This window comes from Lonchura striata, chromosome 3 (assembly GCF_046129695.1).
Source record: "Lonchura striata isolate bLonStr1 chromosome 3, bLonStr1.mat, whole genome shotgun sequence".
Lineage (NCBI taxonomy): Eukaryota > Metazoa > Chordata > Aves > Passeriformes > Estrildidae > Lonchura > Lonchura striata.
The window spans coordinates 90,806,634-90,829,498 of NC_134605.1; the positions used below are offsets into that span (position 1 = coordinate 90,806,634).

General features: G+C 41.0%; 2 protein-coding genes across 3 annotated transcripts; both read left to right on the forward strand.

Moving 5' to 3' along the window:
- The first annotated feature begins 2,325 nt into the window (after positions 1-2,325).
- Positions 2,326-8,467, forward strand: LOC110482139 (glutathione S-transferase-like). The gene is made up of 7 exons (XM_021551109.1): positions 2,326-2,369; positions 3,407-3,520; positions 4,168-4,219; positions 5,948-6,080; positions 6,954-7,095; positions 7,698-7,829; positions 8,157-8,467. The coding sequence occupies exons 2-7, from the start codon at positions 3,434-3,436 to the stop codon at positions 8,274-8,276; spliced, it is 666 nt and encodes a 221-aa protein (XP_021406784.1). The 5' UTR covers positions 2,326-2,369; positions 3,407-3,433; the 3' UTR covers positions 8,277-8,467.
- A 2,230-nt stretch (positions 8,468-10,697) lies between these two features.
- LOC110482210 (glutathione S-transferase) lies at positions 10,698-21,307 on the forward strand. 2 transcript variants are annotated; one of them, XM_021551286.3, is made up of 8 exons: positions 10,698-10,778; positions 10,812-10,846; positions 14,684-14,790; positions 16,128-16,179; positions 16,419-16,551; positions 17,113-17,254; positions 20,076-20,207; positions 20,968-21,307. In XM_021551286.3, the coding sequence occupies exons 3-8, from the start codon at positions 14,704-14,706 to the stop codon at positions 21,088-21,090; spliced, it is 669 nt and encodes a 222-aa protein (XP_021406961.1). In that variant the 5' UTR covers positions 10,698-10,778; positions 10,812-10,846; positions 14,684-14,703; the 3' UTR covers positions 21,091-21,307. The 2 variants fall into 2 exon arrangements, with proteins under 2 accessions (XP_021406961.1, XP_021406962.1); XM_021551287.2 differs by having other exon boundaries at positions 10,730-10,846.
- Positions 21,308-22,865: the final 1,558 nt, after the last annotated feature.

Below are 22,865 nucleotides of genomic sequence, written 5' to 3' on the forward strand. Positions count from 1 at the left end.
GCTAGCACAGATGCTTCCAATGATCATGATCTCTGATTTTTTTTTTCACATTTCTACATAGTCAGCATGAGTCACGAGTTTATTTTCTGTAAGTGAGAAGTAACTTATCAGAGCTAATTGGTTTTGTTTGCTTAAGAGAGAGAATTTTCATGTTTTCAGAGAGCTGTTTGGAATGCTTAGTGTAGGAGGGGCTCCAGGGGAGTTATACAATCTTAAGGCAGAACTGCTGTAAACTTAGAGTGAGTTACACTGTGCACAAGGTAAGTGAGTTTTTTGCTTTATTTTCCCTAAAAATGCAGGAAATTGTACATGAAACTCAGTCATTGAATGGGTTTTATAGATTAAAAGTGTGTATGTACTTTCTTTGCTAACATGGTTATGTGTACCAAATTGTAATACACAATTTAGAATAAATTCGTGCTCAGAACTAAAAAATCCAGTATCCTTTTTAATGGAACCAAGTGAGGGGAAAGAGCAATATACACAGGATGAATTCCTGTCTTAAAAGATGGTTATTCTGAAGGATTATTCTGTCTAGAAGATATGCCTTGAAAGATAAGATGAATATTCCTTGACAGAACAAGATATTTGAGGGATTACCATCTAACAGGATTTCAGCAACCAGAGGATTCTGGGAAAACTTCCCTTTAGAAGCACCACAAGAAAAGAACACGCATGAATATGTGAAAAAGGACAAAAAGGAAACAGGAGGACCCCTCAAGAATCCCGCTAAGTCTGGAAACAGCATAAAGAAGACCCTGAAATCAGTGCCCTGGGAACTGGCAGGGTATGGTGCTGCATTAGTCTGGACCCAGTTCATCCAGCACCCATTGCCTGGCTTGGTGCTGATTTGCTTTTCCAATTTTACTTTGATTTAATTTAATAAATTCCTTTAATTATTAAATTCACTGATTCATTTATGACATTGAGGAAGGAGCTAGGATGTTGTCAGGTCTTGAAAGGTAGAAACCCATATCGACTCATGCCACTGTATATTAAACCAAGTTTATAATACTGGAATTATTCATTCTAATCACTTGGATCAAGCTCCAGTACTGAGGTTAGCAAGACTGTTGAACTTTGATAAATTTGTGCATTTATGTAGTGAAATGTGTTCCTGTCCAGGGCAGGAGAGTTAAGGTCCCTTCTAACCCAAACCATTCTATGATTCTGGGATATTGCTTAAATACCAAATAAACCAAGTTTGTAAATGAAAGGGCCAGTGCCCTAAATCCAGCTACAACTGGAGCACTGGCAGTTTTCAGCTGGACAAACTTAGGGCTCTGTATCTCTTGCTAAAGCCAACAGTTTCTTCATAAGAAATCTCATGCAGCTGGAACCAGTTTTTGTTATCAAAAGAGGAAATCAACCCGTATTTTTCAGTAGCACAGCATATGTTAAAGGGAGTTGTTGCAGGAGCTGTTTCCCTCTTGCCTTACTGAAGCATTCAAACAACACTTGCAGCTAGTGTCCAGGAAGGACCTGAAGGAGAAAGCCCCTCCTACTGTAACAACCAATTTTTTTTGTGTGTGAGAAACTGTAATTTATACAACCTCCCTGTGTAACATAAGAATAATATCCCATCTCACAGCTATGTTCAGAGCAATTCAGCATGTATATGTTGACCTTGACTATATCAGTATTAATCACGTAGGTTAGATAGGCAGGATGGTGCATGGGAAACAATTCTGTACTGACATATGGAAATCAATATAGTTGGCCAAAGAAAACAGGAGTGCAGAGTGCAGTTTGTCTTCTGCTACCACACTTCATTCACTGTCTCTCACAGTTTTCTTTATTGTGTATATTCACTGAGTCAAATTCAGGGAAATGTTTTTGATGGAAAAAAATTCAAAACTGACCCAAATGTCCAGAGATGAAATTCAGCAGAAGTGTCCTTAAGGAATATACACTAAGCAAGGCACAGAAGCTTGTAATAGATTTGAGCTGAATTAGTTGATGTGATTTATGTAGAGTGGCAACGTGTAAAAAGTAAAATACAGAAAACATTAGAATAAAAGTGTGATTGGCTTAGCAACATTCTTTTCTACTGAGTGAGCTTTTCAGCCATTATAATGATTTTTAACTAGGAAATAGGAAGCATATTACTATTTTATGCTGGCACAGATGTTCCCAGTAACCATGACCTCTCATCTACCTTACATTTCTACATTGTCAGCAGTAATCAGCAATTTATTTTCTGTAGGTGAGAAGTAACTAAACAGAGCTAATTTGTTTTGCTTGCTTAAGGGAAAGAGGTTTCTCATTTGCAGGCAAGTGTTTGTAATTCTCTGTAGGAGGGGCTCCAGAGTTATATAATCTCAAGGTAGAACTGCTGTGAGTTTAGAGTGGGTTACACAGTGCACAAGGTAAGTGGGGATATTATTTTGGACATGCAGGGAGTTATTGTACACGAAACTCAGTCACTGAATGGGTTTTATAGATTAAATGTGTGTATGTACTTTATTTACTAACAAGGTTATGTGTACTAAATGTTAAAATCTTAATCAGCTGCTTTTGAGGTATACAGAATTAAGAAAAAGAAGTTTAGATCTCACAAGTGAGGCGTGTTTCACCTCCTCCTTTCTACTGTAGAGAAGCTAACGTTATTTACAAGGGGATTATGGTGGTGGTTTGGCCCTTTTCCTTTTGCTGCTGTTAATGCTTCAGCTTTGTTGCTGACAGGGCGTCAATAGCTGTGAGGCTGGTATAGGCTGGGCACTATTTGTGTATGTTTGTCGCTGATGTACACACGTAGTTCTGAGTCGGGTGGGTGACAGTCTGCCTAGAAACTGTTGTTACTTGAAATTCCAGCAGAGCTGGAACTGGACCAAGCAAACATTGCCCTGAGGCTGTGCCTGTGGTAAAGGCAAATGTGATGTTACTAGAGGCAAAATTAATTTCCATGTTTTGGAGCTTGTCTGAAGAAATTACAGAAGCAGGGAGTGCTGTAAAAGTGGCTGACTTGAGGAAGGAATTCCTTCCTGGCCGGTTATAGTGGAACATAATGGCTGATTGAGCAAGCACAGAAACTGATGACTTTGTAGCATGTATCCGATTAAACAGTAAACTGTATTCTGAGATAAAGCCAACATACACAGGGAGCACCCTCTGCTTTATGGCCAGAACGGAACGCTTTGGATGTAAATGGCTTTGATTCAATTGTTCTCCGACTGGGCCAATCGCTCTAATTACAGAGTTTCTGCTTAAATATTCTGCATGTGTAAGAAACATTTGAAGGCAGAATGATGCGAGGCAGTCTCTCAATATAATCTAACTTTTAACTCCACTATTAATTGATTCAAGTCTTGGACCATAACTGATGGTTTCAAACAAGATAACTTTGAGAGCCAGTTAGACTCCAAACAAGGATTGTGAATCTTTATCTTGCAAAACTTCATTGCAGATACTAGGGAATTAGGCACGTGGAAACATGTCTGGAAAACCCAAGCTGCACTACTTCAATGGACGTGGCCGGATGGAACCAATTCGGTGGCTCCTGGCAGCAGCTGGCGTTGAGGTTTGCTTCTGGTCTTTTATACTGAGATCCTGTGACAAATATGTGCTTTTACTGTCCCTTCTGAAAAGGGTGACTGAGCAGCAGTTTTGTGCTCTGCCTTTAGTGCATTGCTGAGCAAGCCAAGAGTGACCACAAGCTAACCCAAGCAGGGGGCAAGTTCCTGGCTCACTTCCAAGCATCAGGTGCAAAACCTGCTGGTAGCACCACAAATGCTTCTCCCATGTAGCTAGAGATAGAAGAGATTTAAAACCCCAGCTGCAGAACCTGGCTTCTTAATCTTCTGATCACAGAGGTCAAGCACCTGCAATTCTGAGTACCTTCAGTTAAATTCCAATTTCCAAAACAGCAAGAGATTATTATTGCTGTCATGACGTAGTTTACCTTTGAAGGTACTGGATATTGTAAACCACAAAGTATTTTTTTTTTTTTACCTCTGATACTAACCAGAGATGGAGTATGGGAATCTGTGTGTTTCAAGATCCATGTCTTTCTGTCACAGTGATGGCCAATGTACCTGACAGCTTTCAAATATGATACGTGTTTTAAGAAATAAAATTGCCCAAAACACATCTTTTTACACCTTCTTTACCTAAATGAGGAAGAAGTTAAATCATGGAATGACAACAGAACTTTTCTCCTTCCTGCAGTTTGAAGAATCTTACCTAGAAAAAAAGGAGGATCTGACAAAGCTACAGAAGGGTAAGTTTCCTTCACTTTTAGATAATAGCAGCAATAGTAAGAATAAGAAGAATTAGAATTAGAGTTACTTGCCTGAGAACACCAAAGAATTCTTAAGTCTTAGTGTCTTAAAAAGAAAATCTCTTAACTGACTTGTATATGAAGTCTCAGAGGTGCACACTGCAGCGTTAGGTGGTGTCATCATGCAGTTGCTTCAATCTTCGCTGAATCACGTAATGGCTGAGGTCAGAAGGGACCTCTCAAAAGGTCTACTTCACTTCCCCTCTTCAAGCAAGGCCCCCTCCAGCCAGTTACCCAGGACCATTTCCAGCCGGGTTTTGAGTATCTCCAAAGATGGAGAATTTACAGCTTCTCTGGACAACCCACACAGTCAAAGAGCCTTTCTTCAAGTTCAGATGGTTGACTCTCCTTTGCTTCAGCTTGTGTCCATTGCATTCCATCCTATGAGAATAGAAGCTTTTGTCATCAGATCATCTTGACATTCATTAGCATCTTAGGTTGCCTACAAAGTTGTTGTTTTATAATCCCTATGAAAACAGAGTTCTAGACTTCCGAGTTTACCTGTACATACCTCTGCTGCCTTCCTGCCTCCCAGAGCAACTACCCACTGTGCTGGCTTTAGCCTCCATCTTCCTGATCGTAATAATCATGTTTCCTCTAAACTAAATTGCATGTCTGTGCTCTTCACCTGGTCTGTCAAAAGCAATCTGAGCTTGGGTTGGCATCTGTAGTCCTGCTGTCCTGTAGGACAGGTCCCCCTGTTACAGGCTGCCTTTCAAAAAATATTTTGGGACACAAGCGTGTCCCAAAGCTAAATGCACACTTACAAAGAGAAACATATCTGATCAGTTATCTGAGTCAAGAAATGTGATTCTATAATGCAAAAACTCTTCCACACTTTTCTGACCTGATGCCTCTCTTTCTGAAGGTATTTTTACTTCCTTTCTGCTAAGACAAGTCTTCTGCATGCTAGCAAAAGAGTTGCATGGATCCTGCCTCACTCCAAGTGATATTTGGGTCTTGCAGGAATCTCACAGAACTCACTCTTTCCTACTTTGTGCCTGTACAGATGAGATGCCATTTGTATAGTCAATAAAGTAGTCACAAAGATCTTTTATGCTTTTATATTCACTATAATTTATATGTTCATTATTATTCACATTGTGTGTGGCCAGTGCTTAGAAAGTCCAGATATATTTAACAAAACATGACAGAAATTGGCTAGATCAGATCCTTCAATCCTTCCTTTTTGTATTAACCTCCATGAAAACCACCTATGTTAGAGCCATGCAGTACATATCTTTTTCAGTGTGAGGCAGCTGCAAATTCTGCATTTGGCTTTTCCCCCAAATCTGAAATTCTCACAAGTTCATTGCTATCGTATTAAGTTATTAATGTCATTAAGAAAAGGTTGTTGCATGGTGAGCATTTTCCACACCTTCTTGTAAGAATGAGGAAGGTTGCTACCAAAAGGGTTGTCACGCATTGGAAACGGCTGCCCAAGGAAGTGGTTGAGTCACTGTGTGTAGATGTGCACTTGGGGACATGATTTGGTGGTGGAATTGGGCACTGTTGGTTTTACAGTTGGATTTGATGATCTTAGGTCTTTTACCCAGCCTGAATGATTCAGAGTCTCAATAAAATAACACATGTGGTTGCTTTGCCTAACACATACTGGTGGTCCTCATTCAGGGACTGAACTTCTCCTTTTGTCTCCCTTTGGCCTAGATGGATCCCTGCTCTTTCAGCAGGTGCCAATGGTCGAGATCGACGGGATGAAGCTGGTGCAGACCAGAGCCATTGCCAACTACATAGCAACGAAGTACAACCTCTACGGGAAGGACGTGAAGGAGAGAGCCCTGTACTGTAACAGTAGCACCTTTGCTTGTTAGACCCCAGCTCACACTGCAGCCCAGTGTAACTCAAGGATATCCCAGCTCACAGCTTGATTCAGTGGGAGAGAGCAGCGCTGCTTTGTGCAGCATGAGCTGGCTGTGACTGCAGCTGATGTCTGCAGCAGAGACAGCCAGCTGGATTCCATAGGGCAAGCGAGCCCAGGAATCATCAATCAGAGGTCAATGCACTTATCAGAAGACAGCGGTCAGGGGGGCAGACTGTCCTACTGATGCTGCTTTTCATTTTCTCCTGCAGTTGTCAGCAGCATCATTTTCTCCTCATCACATTCAGGGCAATGTCTTTTAAAGAAACAAAAACTCTTCTCTCTCTAATAACCAGGAATTAGTATAGAATTAGAATTAATAACATGTTATTAAAAGACAGGAGGCCTAGGGCAAGTTTTGACCTGAGATATTTTTGAATGCTTGAAATTAATAAGCACTGGTAAACATGTGTCAAGATATTTGCTAGAAATGGTATGGACCTGCTGTTAAACTTAGGCTGTCTGATTAGATTTTTAACACAAGTTTGGATGGCACACATGACAATTTTGTAGTCAGGTGCAAAAATGCATAGTCCAGACAAGAATCAGTCCCAGTAAGTGAGATGGCTACAGTGTTTAGGTTTTGCCTAGGAGTTTTGCATTTGCCTTTGGCCCAAGCTCCTCTCCTGCCTGCCTCCAGTGCAACTGCATTCCGGGGGGAACTTTGTCAGGGTATGTGTGTGGAAGTTAAAAGGGGCAGGGATGTCCCAGCATTTCAGTGAAGTTGTGCCAGGAGTTATTGTGCTGTTCAGAGCTACTGTGTGTGGCCTGACCAAGTGGATCTATTCCTTTCAGAATCGATATGTACGTAGAAGGAATGTTCGATCTGAATGAGTTACTCCTGAAATATCGCTACTTACCAGCAGACCAAAAGGAGCAACATTTTGCAAATATGATGGACAAGGCAACAAACAGATACTTCCCAGTCTTTGAGAAGGTATGTGGCAAAGAGGTTGTAGCTGTGTTGATACTGTTATCTTGAACCTCCATCCTGGAAGCACACAAGTTTTATGGAGGACAACAGAAGAAAAAACAAACTACTGGTGCTGGGATCAAGGTGGAGACAGGACACTACAGAGGGGACAGAAGGCACTTCAAATCTGGGAGAGATGTAAAGCTGCAAAAACCCAGCACACACTGAACTCCCCAAATGTCCATGTTTCAGTGTGTGTGTTGTTTCAGACAAAAGGCACTACAGCACCGGCTTTGACATCAAATTTTCTCCTGAAGTGCAGGTGGCCCTGTACCATGCATGCTTATGTAAAAGCATTATGGTTCCTTCTGAATCTCCTACAGCTTAACCTTCAATGCAGCTACAGCAGCCAAGGCAAGATGAGCACAACTGAACTGCCAGACAGAAATGTAGAAGAGAAAGAGCTGATAGATGATGCCTAGGATGGCAGTGCCATCAGATCATTGTTTGTACTACAGGTGTTTGAACTGCATTTCCTTCTTTCACAGACATTTCTGTGCTTTGAAGATATCATATTAAGTAACACAGAGAAAAGACATGATCTGCTTCTGGTTCTCTGTTTTTAGGTTTTGAAAGACCATGGAAAAGACTTTCTGGTTGGCAACCAGCTGAGCAGGGCAGATGTTCAATTACTTGAAATAATTTTAATGGCAGAGGAGTACAATCCTGATATACTTGCCAAATTTCCTCTCTTACAGGTAAATGAATGGGCAGTTTGAATGGAGAATGAATTAGAAAGGACCACTGATTTAAAGTGACTGAGAAATATGGGAGAGTGGGAGGGTCAGAAATAACATACAAAGTAATCAGATACCCTAAGAAATTTTAGGTGGCCTCACATACTCTTTTTTTTATTATGCCACGTTCTGTCACTACAACCCCAAAAGCATAAGAGGGGCATGCATATAGTTTCTTCTGCAGCATCAAGTCTTAATGGGACTTTCAGAGTATGGATAACATTGAATGTTTGACAGTTGCAATGAATCTTAAACACTGAGATGTTTTTGTTTTGTTTTGTTTTGTAGAGCTTCAAAGCAAGAATAAGTAATATCCCCACAATAAAGAAATTCCTGCAGCCTGGCAGCCAGAGGAAACCACTAATACGAGAGGAAGAGGTACCTAAAGTGATCAAAATTTTCTACTGAGTCTAAAGCTGCAGAAACTATTTCATTGTGTTTGCTGACAGTGGGAAAATAATGAAAACACTGGAAACCAAGTTTTTTGATCCTACCAGCAAAGAAAATAGTTCAGTAAATAAAGGGTGTGTTGGACAACACAGAATGCCTTAAATAACTAGAGAATACCTGAAATAAATTCCTGCTATTGATATTCAAAACCTGGCTGCTCATTGATTTCTTGCTGCTACTTCTATGCCCAAGATCTGTATGGTTCTATTTTTCTGGCATTCCCAAGAATTGTTGGAAAATTAGGAGAGATAATCCCAAGTAGTTTATGGGGGTTTTTTTTGTGGGGGGGTTTTTTGTTTTGTTTTTTTTTTTTTTTTTTTTTTTTTTGTTTTGTTTTGTTTTTTTTTTTTTTTGTTTTTTTTTTTTTTTTTTTTTTTTTTGTTTTGTTTTGTTTTTGTCTGGGAAATGCCAGGAAAAGACTGCAGGTTCTGGTTAGCTGAGGATGAAAATTTGGATTCAGCTTTCCTCTGAGCTTAACTTGGAATATCCTTGGACCAGAGCTCCTACTACACCTCTGCTTTGTCACTAGACACTTGAAGTCTTGTACTGCAGCTTCACCAACATTTTCTTTATCAGAAGGTCCTTTGCAGACTCTGAGAAACAAATGCCGGCCACCAGTTTAAAACTTATTGAGGAGGAGTCAGGATGGTGTCAGGTCTTAATGAGACCCTGGAATGTGGAAATCCATATTGACTCATGCCACTGTATATTAAACCAAGTTTAATAGAAGTTGTACTGGAATTCTTCATTCTAATCCCTTAGATCAAGCTCCACTACTGAGGTTAACAAGACTGTTTAATTTTGATGAATAGGTACATTTATGCATTGAAATGTGTTTCTGCCCAGGGCAGGAGAGTTGAAAATAGATGATCTTTAAGGTCCCTTCTAACCCAAAACATTCTGTGATTCTGGGATATTACTTAAACACCAAATAAACCAAGTTTGTAAATGAAAGAGCCAGTGCCCTAAATCCAGCTACAACTGGTGCTGTGTCAGTGCTGTGGCGGCAGAGTGGCCCGAGCACACTGGCAGTTTTCAGCTAAGCAAACTCAGGGCTCTGTAGCTCTTGCTAAACAGCTTCTCCATAAGTAATCTCATGCAGCTGGAACCATTTTTCATCATCAAAAGAGGACATAAACCCACATTTTTCATCAGCAAAGCATATATTGCAGAGAGTTGTTGCAGGAGCTGTTTCCCTCCTGCCTCACTGAAGCATTTGGACAGTGGCAGCTGCTGCGTGCTGTCAGAAACTCAAGCCAGCAACTTGGCCTTTTGGTATTGACTCCATGCCAGGACGAGATCCAGGCATGTCCATGTGGTTTCAGGATCCCCCACAGAGATGCCCCTTTTTGGCCACACAGAGCCAGATCCCCTAGCACAAGGAGTGCTTGGCACCCCTTGCACAGGGCTGCAGCCCCATCCTCTGCCTGGTCACACAGTCACTGCTGCCTCGGGGCCTCTAAGCCTGTCCTCTGCTCAGTGTGTCCTGGCCATGTCCCTGATGTGCAGCTGCCTCTGAGCCAGCCCAGTGGAAATGTTATCCAGAAAACCTAGGTTTGTTACCCAGTGTGCAACAAACCAATAATTACACACTTAAGAGAGACATTGGCTATGAATTTCAGAGTTGTGCAAGCCTGGTTGCTTAGTCGTATTCCTAAAATCAACGACAAGTTTTTACTATTTATTCATTTTTAGCAAGCAAGGGCATTAATGTTCATTGACTACAAGTTGCCTAGTTCTCTTAATAATTAGTGTTCTCTCTTGTATTGGTTAATGATTCACTCTCTTCTCATGCTAATTAGTCTGTTTGCTGGGTCCTTCTCTTCTTTTGAGTTGGGTTTCTTGAATTGGTGGGCTGTGAGTCAGTGGTGTGGGAATCTCTCCCTGCCAGAATTATCTTTTACCCGTTCAGAGCTGATCTCAGCACAGTTGCTTTTTTAGTTTCTTCCTTATCTTGGGAGTTCTGACAAATGCCCTTGTGGCCTGTAAATTCTGTATTTTATGTATCCACTATCAGAGGTACATCCTTCTTTCCAAGCCTTGTTAAGCTCCCCCTAGATTTGAGATCTTTAAAACATGTTCAACCCTTAAAAAGGCAATTCTCCTGCCAAGTAATTTCTCTTTCCCACAGCTGGACTTCACTTAGACCTTGTTTGGTAGCTGCTCTCTGTTTCACAGATTAGAACTTCTTTCTCGTTGATTAGGCTTGAAATTGTACAAAGACGAAACATCAAATCACATCCTTTGTCAAGAAAATATTTACGTATTCCGCATCTTGCAATAGAAACTCGGCAAGAGTGCAGGGACAAGGCTGAGGCGGCTTTTCCCCGAGCTGCGGCGGTAGAGTTTGGTGATGAGCCAGCGGGGGCGGGCGGTGGGCAGGGAGCGGCCGCCTGCCGGGGCGGGAGGGCTCTGTGCCGGCGGGGCCGGGCGCCGTGTCGGTGCCGTGTCGGTGCTGTTTCGGTGCTGTTTCGGTGCCGTGTCGGTGCTGTGTCGGTGCTGTGGCGGCGGAGCGGCCCGGGCACACGGTACTGCGGCGGCGGGCGGGGGTCGCGGCGGGGCCGGGCGGTGCCAGCCCGGTGGAGTGAGTGGGTTTTGCCGGGATCGGGGCTCCTGCCCGCAGGGCAAAGGGCGAGGTGCGTGACAGACCGGCTGGCCCTCCAGGAACGTCCTGCCGTGCTGCTCTCGAGGTTATTCCCGGAGTTTGCCCAGGGGTTATCGCCCAGCTTCTCTCCTGTAGCAGGGACGGGCGGGAGGGTGAGCACGGGGGGGGTGTGTGTTTGGCTCTGGGTAGGATCAGCGGGGAAGCTGAAGAGAAACTGCTCTTTGGAGTGCAAGTTTTGCAATCTCTGGGAGTACTTTGCCTTTCCCCTCGTCCAGCCACTCCTAGCCCCGGCGGTGGAAGGAAGCTTTTGGAGCCCGGCTTGGCCGCTCAGGACGGTCCGGAGCGGGCGGGGCCGCGCTGTGCTGCGGGGCCGCCCTGCGGAGCAGCCCCGTGCGGGACGGGGCCGAGCCACAAAGCGGTGCAGAGAACTACTTTGGGGCCCATATCCAATTGCGAAGAAGGTTTAAAATCTTGGATCACATTATAAGCTTGCTGCTAAATTCATTTACTTGTTCCTCACCGAAAGGCTGGTGCCTGAATTGTTTTGGACAAAGCGATGTGACGCGTTTTTAATACAGCCGTCACAGCAGTAGCTGCCTCTCTGACACCTGTGTGGCTGTGCTCCAGCACATTAAAACATCAAGAAAGTTTGTGATTAATTTTCAGGTCCATTATTGCTATTCAAGAAGACAATTTAGCAATTTTGTGACTCTTTTATCACTGCTCTCTATTTTACCAAGGGATATTATTTACAGAGCCATAAAAGGGTCATCAAAATAGTTTTGCAGCCCTATGTAAGTGTTCAGCCTGAACCCCAAATTTGGACCTTTAGCAGTGCATTTACAGGAGGATATTCCCAGTTGTTTTCAGTGGAGCACTGGGTTGAGACTGGTAATCAGGACTCTGCATGGGCTGAATTTTATCAGCTCCAGCTCTGCCGTGTGGAGAGGTCAAGGATGTTTGCCCTTTCTGCCTCTTCTAGCCTGTCCTTACAAGTGTGTTTCTCAGCCTTGATCCCACGTGCTGTAGGTTAGAGTGTTTGTCCAGTCCATGAGGGTTTAAGTGCAGTTCTCCTCTCTGGTGAAGCTGAGATCAACACCTACTTTCTGAGCATCAGGGAATGAAAGTATTTTTGAAGTATAGAAGGTCAGGAGCTCTCGTACTTGTTGTAGTGTAAGTCATACACGGGAAGTAGAACTGAAGTGTAGGTCATGGTCCTGTGTGTGTAGGGCCTGGCAAGGGAACTGTGCCAAATCACTTTTTGAGTGCCTTGTTGCTATTCAGGTGTCAGAAATCTAACTGGGCATCCAGCAGTGCTGGATTAGATGCCAGCTCCACTCAAGATGATCTATTGACAAGCACATCTTTTTGTATCAGGAGAACTTTGCTACCAGCCACTGAGGTGTCTGGGGATACAGACATTGCCAGGGTGTGGTGGTTTTAGTTTGAAACTGGGTAGAAATACTAATTTTGTGTAGTGGTTTTGGTTCGTTAATTGGAGATTTTTTTTGGTTAATGTATTTTTAAGAGTGTGGTGGGTTTGGTGTTGGTTAATTATTAATGTGTTTATTTTATGTTGTGAGGTAGGATTAGGAGAAAGGTAAAGTGGGTTTAAAATTTCAAAAGGATATAAAGAAAAGTTTATTAACAGTAACTAAAAGAAAGAATGATAAGAATTAGAACAAATTTTTTAGATTATTTATTTATATATATATTTCTTTCTTATTGATAATGTAAAGAAACAAAATTTAAATTTTAGTCAGTTTACTGTTTTTAAAATAGGTTTTTTTAATTTACTTAGGGAGAGAAATCTTTTTTGTTAATGTTATGGAGACTTTTCTATAAGGAAAAAAACCCAGTTTTCTTGTGTTTTTATTGTGAATAGTAGTATTTTGGGGAAATTTGTAATCGTGAAGTTCTTATTTTTTGTAAGCTTTCTTACAGTTTTATATGGGTTATGTTGATTTATGGGGTATTGTTTGAAAGATTAGTTGTTTAAAGGTAGAAGTTTTTATTATAAATTTTTTAAATTATTTTTCTTTTTAGGGTGAGATTTTTTCCCTTGGGGTATAAGATTACTTGTTTCTTTGTTTAAACTTTTTATGGGATTACAGTTATTTTGATATTTATTTTATTATGGAAGTTTATGTTTGATATTAATTTTAAATTTTTTTTGTTGTTTTTTGTGTTACAGGGAAAAAGAGGTTTTTTCTCTATAGTTTATAAGATGATTTTAGCTTTTAAATAAAGGTATTTCTTTATCTTTTTTTATCTGGCATTTGATTTTTTTTACTGACTTTGATGGTTTTATGGGTTTTTTAATATGTTTGTATTTTGGGGGTTTTTTTCCTAGTTTGAGGGAGGATTGAAGTACTGAAAGGGTAACGTGTTGTTTGGGTCTTGTAAAAGGTTACTTGATTTGCTGGTAACTTGTGGAAGAGAAAAGAGTAAATTCTTAGGTTTTTTTTCATGTCTAGTTTTTTAGTGTTTGGAAGTTTTGTATTATTTTTTAAAATTCTTCTCTTGCTAAACTATGACACAGAGCTAGGTGGAAGCTGAGCATTGGTTTTGAAGACCTGCATTTTGGATGGGTGTACCTCTTTCTCCTGTGAGTCAGTTCCTAACAGAGTGGTGGCTGTGTGCTGTGGAGCCTGTGGAAGATAGCACCCAACACAAAGGACTTCAGTGGAGTGGGCCAGGGATGCAGTCTCCCTGTCACTGTTGTGCTGTTTGTGCCTCTTTATTGATGCCTTGGGATTATGGCCAAAATTTTTACTTTGTAGCTCAGCTATGTATTGTGAAGTGTATGCAAGCATAAATAAGCCTGCCTGTGAACGGATAAACCTTTGGCTTAACAATGAAGCATTCTGTTACTCTGTGCCTCTGTTTTATGAAATTTGCTTCATTCTTCTGTGACCCATTAGTGATAAGAGTACAGTGTTAGCTTTGTTTCCAGCATCAGGCAAGCTCACATCAGCTGCCCATGTCATACAGTGCCATGTGACTGCACATGGTAGGGAAATTTGAAAGGACCAAGTGTTTCATCCCAGTGCCATCATTTGATGGGCTGACTTGAGCCCCCTGCTGCCAGGGGCATTGCTCAGGCCTTATCTTCCCAACAGAGGTCAGTTCCATCAGTCTGGTTTTTGATTTTAAAGTTAAATTTTCAGGGCAGATAGAATATAAATCTCTGTTACAGTTTGACTGTAGCAGCTGGATAGGGAACGCAGTAGGCCTGGTGATATATGTTGCTTTTAAAAGCATATTTGTAAAGGAGCACAGGGCTCTGAATTGTCAGAGAGGTGAAAAGAGTGCTGGTGACTCTAGTTTGGTGTTCTTTGGAAGCCATTCATTTGATATAGTACATTTTTCAAGTATGGTATGACATGTGACAAAACCCAACACCTACTGAAGAGATTGCATCACTGCAAGGTTAAAATGTGCTAATTCAGGAATGCCCTATAGTTCTGCTCTAGTTGTAAAACCCCAGTAAGCTGTTAAAACTACGTACAATAATGTATTATTTAGGAGATGCTTATTGTCATGACGTGGCTGAATAGCTGCATATTCTGGTAGTGTGTAGTTTTTCTTTTATTCCATTAATCCACAGGAAACTTTGTTGCATCAAGCACAAGTATGAAGGACTAGATTGTTTTTCTACTTTCTCATTTATCCAACTGTATTCAGTAGTTTGGAGTGGAACATTCAAAATGCTAATTTAAAGCATGCTTCCGTAAGATCATCATCTTGATTTTATCAGGAAACAAGAACTCTCAAGTCATGGCGGGGAAACCCAAGCTGCACTACACCAAGGGAAGGGGGAAGATGGAGTCAATCCGATGGCTGCTAGCAGCAGCTGGGGTTGAGGTTTGTACCTTTTTTTACAAAGTGATTTGTAATTACATTAGGTATTCTCTGGAAGTGTTTCTGAATTGCATCTGTGCTTAGGGATATGCACATCATCACATATTGTGATGCAGAATGCTTAGATTGAGTGATACAAGCTTGTGTCGTATTTCATGACATAGTTACACAGTGAAGATATTTTAACATACAAAAGAATTGATGGGTATCATTTTTGAAACATACCTTGAAATTGTAAATTGTTGCTACAGACAAAACTGTGACTTTTTCTCAATGCTCATAACTTCCCTGTATCTCATGAGTCTTTTCCACTGAAAGACCATGCATACCACCTGAAATCTTTTGAACATTCTGTCCAAACAAAGCACCTTTTGTTCTTTGGGTCAGGACCTGAGTATGATAAATCAGCAGATCTGCCCCAACAGCAGTGTTATGTAGATTCACATCAGGTGAAGGCCATCCTAGGACATCTTAATTTCTACATTAAGGTTTTGTTTGAATATGGTTTTTTGAAGCTATTTATACTTTGTTGGAAATAAAAGGCTTTTTAAAATGGTGCTCAAGAATGTTGCTGGACACAAGTGCTGAGGAAACCAAGATCTTGTCCTTATTCAAATATCCTTATTAAAAAAAAAAATCTAGTCGATCTAAGAGAGAAATGCTATGTAAAAGAGGCATAATTTACAAGAAGTTTCTTAATATTTCATGAGGCACCAGCTGCTTTTTGAGTGATTTGGTATCCATTTATGGTTCATGCAGGTGACTCTGGTCTTTATAACGAGGAAGTTCTTTCTGGAGCATAATGCATTGAACAGTCCTGTGGGGCTGGGGACATCAAAGTCTTGGGTTATAGTCTCTGCTGGAGCAGAGATGAAGTAGGTGGTCTTTCAAGGAAACTTTCCTGTCTGACCATCCAAGAGCCTCTCCATCAGTCCCTACAATAATTTAATAATGGTGTAACAACAGAGTTACAGTATGCCTCCAGGGAGGGACCCAGAAGAAAGGAAACTACTGATCTTTTATACCCTCACAGGTATAAGGGAAGGTTTGAATACATGGGCTCCTGCTGTGTTTCACCTGGCCAGTGCCACAGGTCCCCATGCCCTTTGTTGTGCAAAGGGGGCAGTTCCAGCTCTTGCCTCAGGCTCCCAGGGCCCCATGAGCAGCTGGAACTGCAGCTGCTCACCAGCTACTGGCACTGAATGGATTCCTCGACAGGGTCAACACAATGAGAAAAGTACGGAGAATAGTGTGGAGAGGTGCATTCTAACTGCCAGACTTCCTTCCACTTCTCCGCTACCTTCGGAGTGACGCTGCTGTTTTCTATGGTTGCTTTTCAGTTTGAGGAAGAATTCATAGAGACAAAAGAAGACTTAGAAAAATTGCGCAATGGTGAGTCTGTAAACTAACCCGAAACTCCCTAACCATAAATTCACACAAATAGAACAAAAGAACAACAAGAGGTATTTTTTTTAAGAGCTGCAATATTATGTGACCTGTAAAGAAGAGCTTTCTTGTGGATGCTTTAATCCCTGAGAATTGATAATGTCTTGGTCTCTTACCAGGTCTCTCCCTTATTTTCGGTGTAGTATTTCAGCAGTCTGAGTAGCTTGCTCCTTTTTCTTCCCCAGATGGAGTCCTGCTGTTTCAGCAGGTGCCCATGGTGGAGATGGATGGGATGAGGATGGTGCAGACCAGAGCCATCCTCAGCTACATTGCAGCAAAATACAACCTCTATGGGAAGGACCTGAAGGAAAGAGCCTGGTATGGTAACAGTGTGCCACTTACTAACACTCCTCCATGATTGTTAATATTTACAGAAAGAATGTTGCTGTGAAGTATTTGCACCTAAAGGTGAGTATGCCTAACAGACTGTCACTGGAGAGGGTTTATTTTGTGAGAATGGAAGGGCAACTCCAGAGATTGCGGGGATTACTATGGACTGACAATTGTTAGCTAGCATCCTCTCATGATTATATCTCAAAACTATTTTTTTCCCTAAAGTCTTTTGCATATGCAGTCTTTTCTCCCACAGTGTAAATGAATAGATTATAAATGGAAAACAGCATTAATTCCACCTGAAATACATTATTTGCAGCCTTTTATCTTGCTTATTGCATACACTGTGATCCCGTTTTACAATCTGTGCTTTGAAAAAAATGGGAAGTTTTCTCAAAGTGGAAGAACCAAGAAAACAAACCAGTGTATTACATTATATTCAGTAATGAACATTTTACTCAGTGATCACTTCAGAGTTGTATTTCAGGAAAATAATCAAAATGGAAAATTTGAATGATACATGTTGAACAAAAATATTTGTTTCAGGATTGATATGTACGTGGAGGGAACTACAGACCTAATGGGAATGATCATGTATCTCCCTTTTCAACCAGCTGATACAAAAGAAAAGAATCTTGCCTTAATCATTGAACGAGCTACAACCAGGTACTTCCCTGTTTATGAAAAGGTAAGTGATAAATCACCAGCAGTTCACAGAGACAGTGAGTTCTGGGCTCCCTCTCCTGCCCCACTCTCCTGTTCCCACACTGTACCTCCCAGAAGGCACGTGACAGTAGAACTCTAGAAATGTATAATGGAGCCAGTATCCAGCAACGTGAAAAGAGGGCCACAAAATAATTCTTGGCTGGTTTCAGTACTGGGTCTCTTTGCTGTCTTTCTTTTCCAACCTAGCTTAGTGGCTGATGGCTCCCAGTGTTTTGCCTAAATGCATTTCAATACTTGTACCAGCCTTCAGTACTTATTATCTAGAAGTGTAGTGTGTTATAGAATTGTTAAGGCTGGAAAAGACCTTCTAAAGAACATTCAGTCTCATTGTCAACCCAGCACCACTACTGTATTCAGCATTAAACTGTGTCCTCCTGTGACATATCCATGTTTCTTGAACACTTTCAGGGTTGGTGAGTCTACCAATTCCCTGGACAGTCTGTTCCAGTGCTTTACAACCCTTTACATGAACAAAAATTTCCCAAGATCTTATCTAAACCTCCCCTGGTGCAACTTGAGTCCATTTTCTCTTGTTTTGTCACTGATTACCTGGGAGAAGAGGCCAACCTCCACCCTACTACAATGTCCTGTCAGGGTGTTGTAAAGAACAATAAGGTCTCCCACTCTGCCTCCTTTATTGTTGCTATTCAAAGTTAAATAATATTTGTGCTTTACAGCTAAGGATCCAATTCTATGTTCTTCCTCAAATCTGTTGCTTAAATGTATTATATTTAGAGACTATGATTTTCATTCTCTGAATTGCTACTTGGGCATCCTTAGGTGTGCACAGAGAGCTTCTGCAAGCAAGCTACATCTAGCATAGAAAGCATAAAGCAATTATTTACTGGCTAGCATGCAGCAAAGAGCCTGAGGTGTGAGGGAAGGCATTGGTATGCCTGCCATCTCCTTAGAGCACATGAGGAGGCTTTCTTGGCTAGAGAGGAGTTGGTCAGGAGGGGATGGATTGTTCTTTTCTTCTCCCTGGAACGTTGCCTGGATGTTACTGAACTTCCATTTTCTACCAACTTGCTGTTTGCTTTGTTGTTTTATTTCTCCTGTAAGGATATTTTAATTTTTGTGCATTTTTTTTTCCTGTTTGAATTGAGCCAGCTGTGATCCTCATCTCACATGTTTGCTTCTGTTTGTAACTTTTCCTTTTGTGCCATGTGTGGCTGTGCTGTACACACTTTCTCACAGTGCTTTTTCAGGGCACAGTGGTCTCCTCGGAAATCTGCCAAGGGTACAAAGCTGTGTTGTTTCACAGATGAGCTGGGTTTCCAGCTTGAAGCCTTTGCTGCCAGGCAGCTGAAGTCCACTCAAAAAATACAGGACTTGATGCAATTTCATGTCCCACTCTATTAGAGCCTTAAATTGCAAAAACAAAACCTACAGTGTCTGCCCTGTAAAATAACAATGTAAATTACATAATCCAGCACTTCTGTAATCACAGTTCATATATATCCACTGCCATACCAGTGGAGGGCTGTGCTGCGAGATATTCATTACACACCCAAATATTTCAAAGATTAAAACTCTGGTATGTATTTTAAGTTATTAAACAATAAAAACACGCACCAAAATTCTCTAAGCCTGTGCCTAGGTGGCATAAACTACTGTTGTGATGTTTTAGCATGTATACTTAATGTAGGACAGTCTTTAAAGTAATCTTTGTTTGCTTACGTAAAGAAGCAGCTGAACTTTTCCATTATTTTAGCCTAGTTAATTTTGTTAAAATGGTTAATAATTTTCTTTCTGTACCAGCTGTTTAAGATGTACATTGATTCAGCTTATCAGGGTTTGCAGTCTATGTGTTTTTCATTCAGGAAGCTGCCAGGAAACATACCTAGCTGTGAGTGTTCACTTTAAACACTCAGCAGTCAGATGGAGCAGCAAAAGACAATACAAAGCCCTGCAGGCAATCAGATTCCGATGCTATGTTTGGGAGCTTCCATACAGCCTGATAAACAAGGTATGGGAGACCTTGTAAGAGCAATGTAGGAAGTAACTACCTGAAGGGATCAGCTGTGACTCTGCCCATGATTGCTGCCTCTGTGGCAGAACTGGCAGATGGGCCTGGAGAAGCAGTTGGCTTCCAGAGTCACAGACTGATGCACACTGCACATTTGTTAATTAAACGCAAGCCTTGGTGTGACTTAGGCACAGACACAGGCTTCTCTTGCTCCTGATAGGAGGGTGACAGTCTTCAGGACAAAGGTAGGCTGGAGAGCTGGTAACTGCTCTGAAGCTGTGCTGCAATGTTCATCTCAACTTGTCCATTGCACTTGTTAGTAGCTTTGGCAGGGTCTTATTCTTGCATCAGCAGTTTGCCATAAAGTAGTCCTTCCTTACAGGATAAAGGGTGGGAAGGTTGTATTCTTTCATTCATTTCATATTTCAAACTGTAATCAGCAGTCTCAAATTTTGCTGAAACATCTGGTAATTCACTTAACTTTTTTCTTAAAAATTCAAGGTGTGCTTACATGTAAACTGGCTTATCTCTTCCAATTACTTTAGTCCTGTTTATTTTGTATGATGAAGTCTTTCTTGTGGTACTGGACTTGGTATACAGCTACCTGGAGCAGTAGGTTAGAGTGAGAGATGGGATCACACACATTGAAACATGAATTCTGATTTAATTTTTTGTTTATGTATCACTTTCTAACTTCACAGGTTCTTGCATGGCTTTGCTCTGCTGTGTTTTTTCAGAAATCTGTCTGCAACAAAATAACTAGATAAAATTGTTACATCCCATGTGAATTTTTTTGTTTGTTCATACTTTATAGGCCTTAAAAGATCATGGACAGGATTACCTTGTTGGCAACAAATTAAGCTGGGCAGATGTCCATCTGCTGGAAGCCATTTTAATGGTAGAAGAATGTAAGCCTGATGTACTGTCTGCATTCCCTCTGCTGCAGGTTAGTAATCATCTGGTGTCAATATGGAAGGTAACAAACAAATTTCACTGACTGTTGTTAAAAGTTAATTATGTTTACATCTTTTGAGCCATTGTACTGGCACTTCTCTGGTCTGACTACCAAAACCTGCACTCAGTGCAATGCCTTGTCTCAGAGCTGCTGGGGACTCACCTTCCCCAGTTCTGCTTTTCCCAGCTGTCCCAGCTGGCAGGAATTCACTCACTAGTGCTACCAATTTTGTCCTTTTACTGCTACTTCCATGTCGTCAAACACAGCAACAGCATCCAGAAGGAGTCCATGGCCTGGTGTGTCTGCAGTTCCTGTCCTTTTCTTTTTGCCAGCAAAATTATATTTTTAAGAAATCATATACAAAGAGCAGTTAAGTTTTGCATGTCTTGACTTCTGTAATGTTTTGCACTGAGATAGTCATGTCTTTGCCTCTATTTTTTTTTTTTTCTCAAATATAACTGCAAGATTGGGATCCAGGGTATGGGGTTTTTTTTCTTCCACTTTTTACTAGATGAATCTTAACTCTTTAATAATAATAATTTCTCCCATTCCTGTCTGGGAAACTAAGATACAGCACCAGCATTACAGATCAGAAAAAGCTAGTACTTTTAACTAGCTTTTACTGTTTAAAGCTTTTACTGTTTAATAAATATGTCTGACAAGTAAAAATCCAAGTCACCTGATCTTTAGACTATAAAGGATGGAATTATATTTTCCTTAATCTCACTGGCTTTACTGCTGCTTCTTACAGGCTTTTAAAGGAAGAATCAGCAACATTCCAACAATCAAAAAATTCTTACAGCCTGGCAGCCAGAGGAAGCCACCAACAGATGAAAAGTTTGTTGCTGTTGTGAGGAAAATATTCAATATCTAATCTAATGAAGATAACCCAACTGTAGCATATTATCAGAGCTTGCTTTGTAAGAGTAAATAGATGTATAGACGTGCTCTGTAACTTGCATCATATGGCCAGTGTTGAAACAATACACTGTGAATACATTTTAAAATTAGAGCAAAAAGCTAATTTGGACCTGTTGAGTCCGGAAAGAAGAATTTCATGAAGTAGTTATATGAAATAAAATATGCTGACACTTTGTGTGTGTTCAATTACATGCATGCCTGGTAGGGTAAAATGTTCATTTGTAGCTTCTGGAGTACTGTAGAAAAGCCACATGATCCCCAACCCCCTTTTTATAAACTGCCAGAGACAGGAGCCACACCATGAAAATGGAGAAATCATTTAAAATCAGGCCTAGAATCTTTTGGGTTTGTTCTCTAGGTGGTCTCCTAGAAAATTCACTGTCTCCCTGCTGTATTTCATAGCTTAAAAATTAAGTAAATAAAATCTTTAAAATAAAATGAAAATTAATTATCCTTTTAAGTTTATGGGCAGTAGTAAAAAACTTTTCTAATCCCCACATGAATCTTTAGGAGCGATTTTTTTTCACTGAAAGATCAAAGTCCTTATGTTTAATTGGCCTGCAGTGGTTTTCATCCACTGAAGAGCACCTATTCCCTTGCTCTTCTTTTTGCTGCTTGACTGGCTGGTCAGTGAGGCAAATGCCCCTTAAGTGGATTTTTTGTGAGGTTTTACCTTCTGCAGTCACTTCCCACAGTTATAAAGCCAAATGCACTGGATGCTTACCTTTTCAGTAAGAGTGAGTTTTACCTTAATAGTGCTTAAAGCATGCACTACTCTGTCAGATTCTTTACCCTAATTTCATGGGAACAATCACTGTTCTCTTTAAGAACATTGCCATAAACCATCCTTCTTTGCATGTAGTTGTTTCTCCTTAGTAGGACTCCAGCTGATTAGGCAAACAGTCAGCCAGTGTCCATGAAGAACTGCTGCCCAGCAAAGTTAACTCCTTCCCTGACTTGTGCCTAAGAAGAGCTATGTGCATCTCAAGAGGTACAAACCACAAGTGCCTCAGTGACCTGGGCACTGCTGAGTTCCAAATAGGTTCACATTAAAATTACCTCAGTAGCAGGAAACGGTGCTTAGCCATGCCCAGCCCAGTACTCGTTTCACTGGGCTATTCCTCTCTTCCAAACAAGTGCTGTGATTTAGGAACCATCACAAAGGAGGTATCACGATACATGATAACCTTCATAAGCAAGCTTTGTATGAAAAAAATTGAAAGCAGCAAAATTTCTGTCTTCAAGAGTGCGCCCACCCATACTGCTTCCTAACAATTTTGCTTATATTCCCTGTACAGCAGAAGACAGTCTTAGCCAAGCTTTGAGACCCCAGGACAACTTCATTCCCTGAATAGTTGTAACTGAACAGTCTCTTCTGCTTACAGAGGGGAATTCAGCAAGAGTGAATCAAGTAATCTGTGTGAGAATGGAATGGCAAACCTGTTCCAGAGTACTGAGAGCTTGGAACCTCTCTGTGCGGCATGATGAACCTCAGCCATGGTTCATGTCACTGGCAATTTACAGCATGGTACATGTTTTAAACCACTACTGAGTACAAAGCAGAGCACCAGACTCTTTCATTGACAAAATGGCTCACTCCGCTGCTTAAAAAAACTGATAAGCTTCAAACATTTTACATTTTATTTAAACACTGATTTTTTATATTTAGAATCAGGGGAACAACGTGGGTTCTTGTTGGAAAGGAAGTTTGTTTTCTAGTGTAACACA

Coding starts and splice junctions, on each gene's coding strand:
- LOC110482139 (XM_021551109.1), top strand. CDS start 3,434: ATGTCTGGAAAACCCAAGCTGCACTACTTCAATGGACGTGGCCGGATG. Junction 3,521..4,167: donor TGGCAGCAGCTGGCGTTGAG/GTTTGCTTCTGG, acceptor TCCTTCCTGCAG/TTTGAAGAATCTTACCTAGA. Junction 7,096..7,697: donor ACTTCCCAGTCTTTGAGAAG/GTATGTGGCAAA, acceptor CTCTGTTTTTAG/GTTTTGAAAGACCATGGAAA.
- LOC110482210 (XM_021551286.3), top strand. CDS start 14,704: ATGGCGGGGAAACCCAAGCTGCACTACACCAAGGGAAGGGGGAAGATG. Junction 14,791..16,127: donor TAGCAGCAGCTGGGGTTGAG/GTTTGTACCTTT, acceptor GTTGCTTTTCAG/TTTGAGGAAGAATTCATAGA. Junction 16,180..16,418: donor CTTAGAAAAATTGCGCAATG/GTGAGTCTGTAA, acceptor TTTCTTCCCCAG/ATGGAGTCCTGCTGTTTCAG.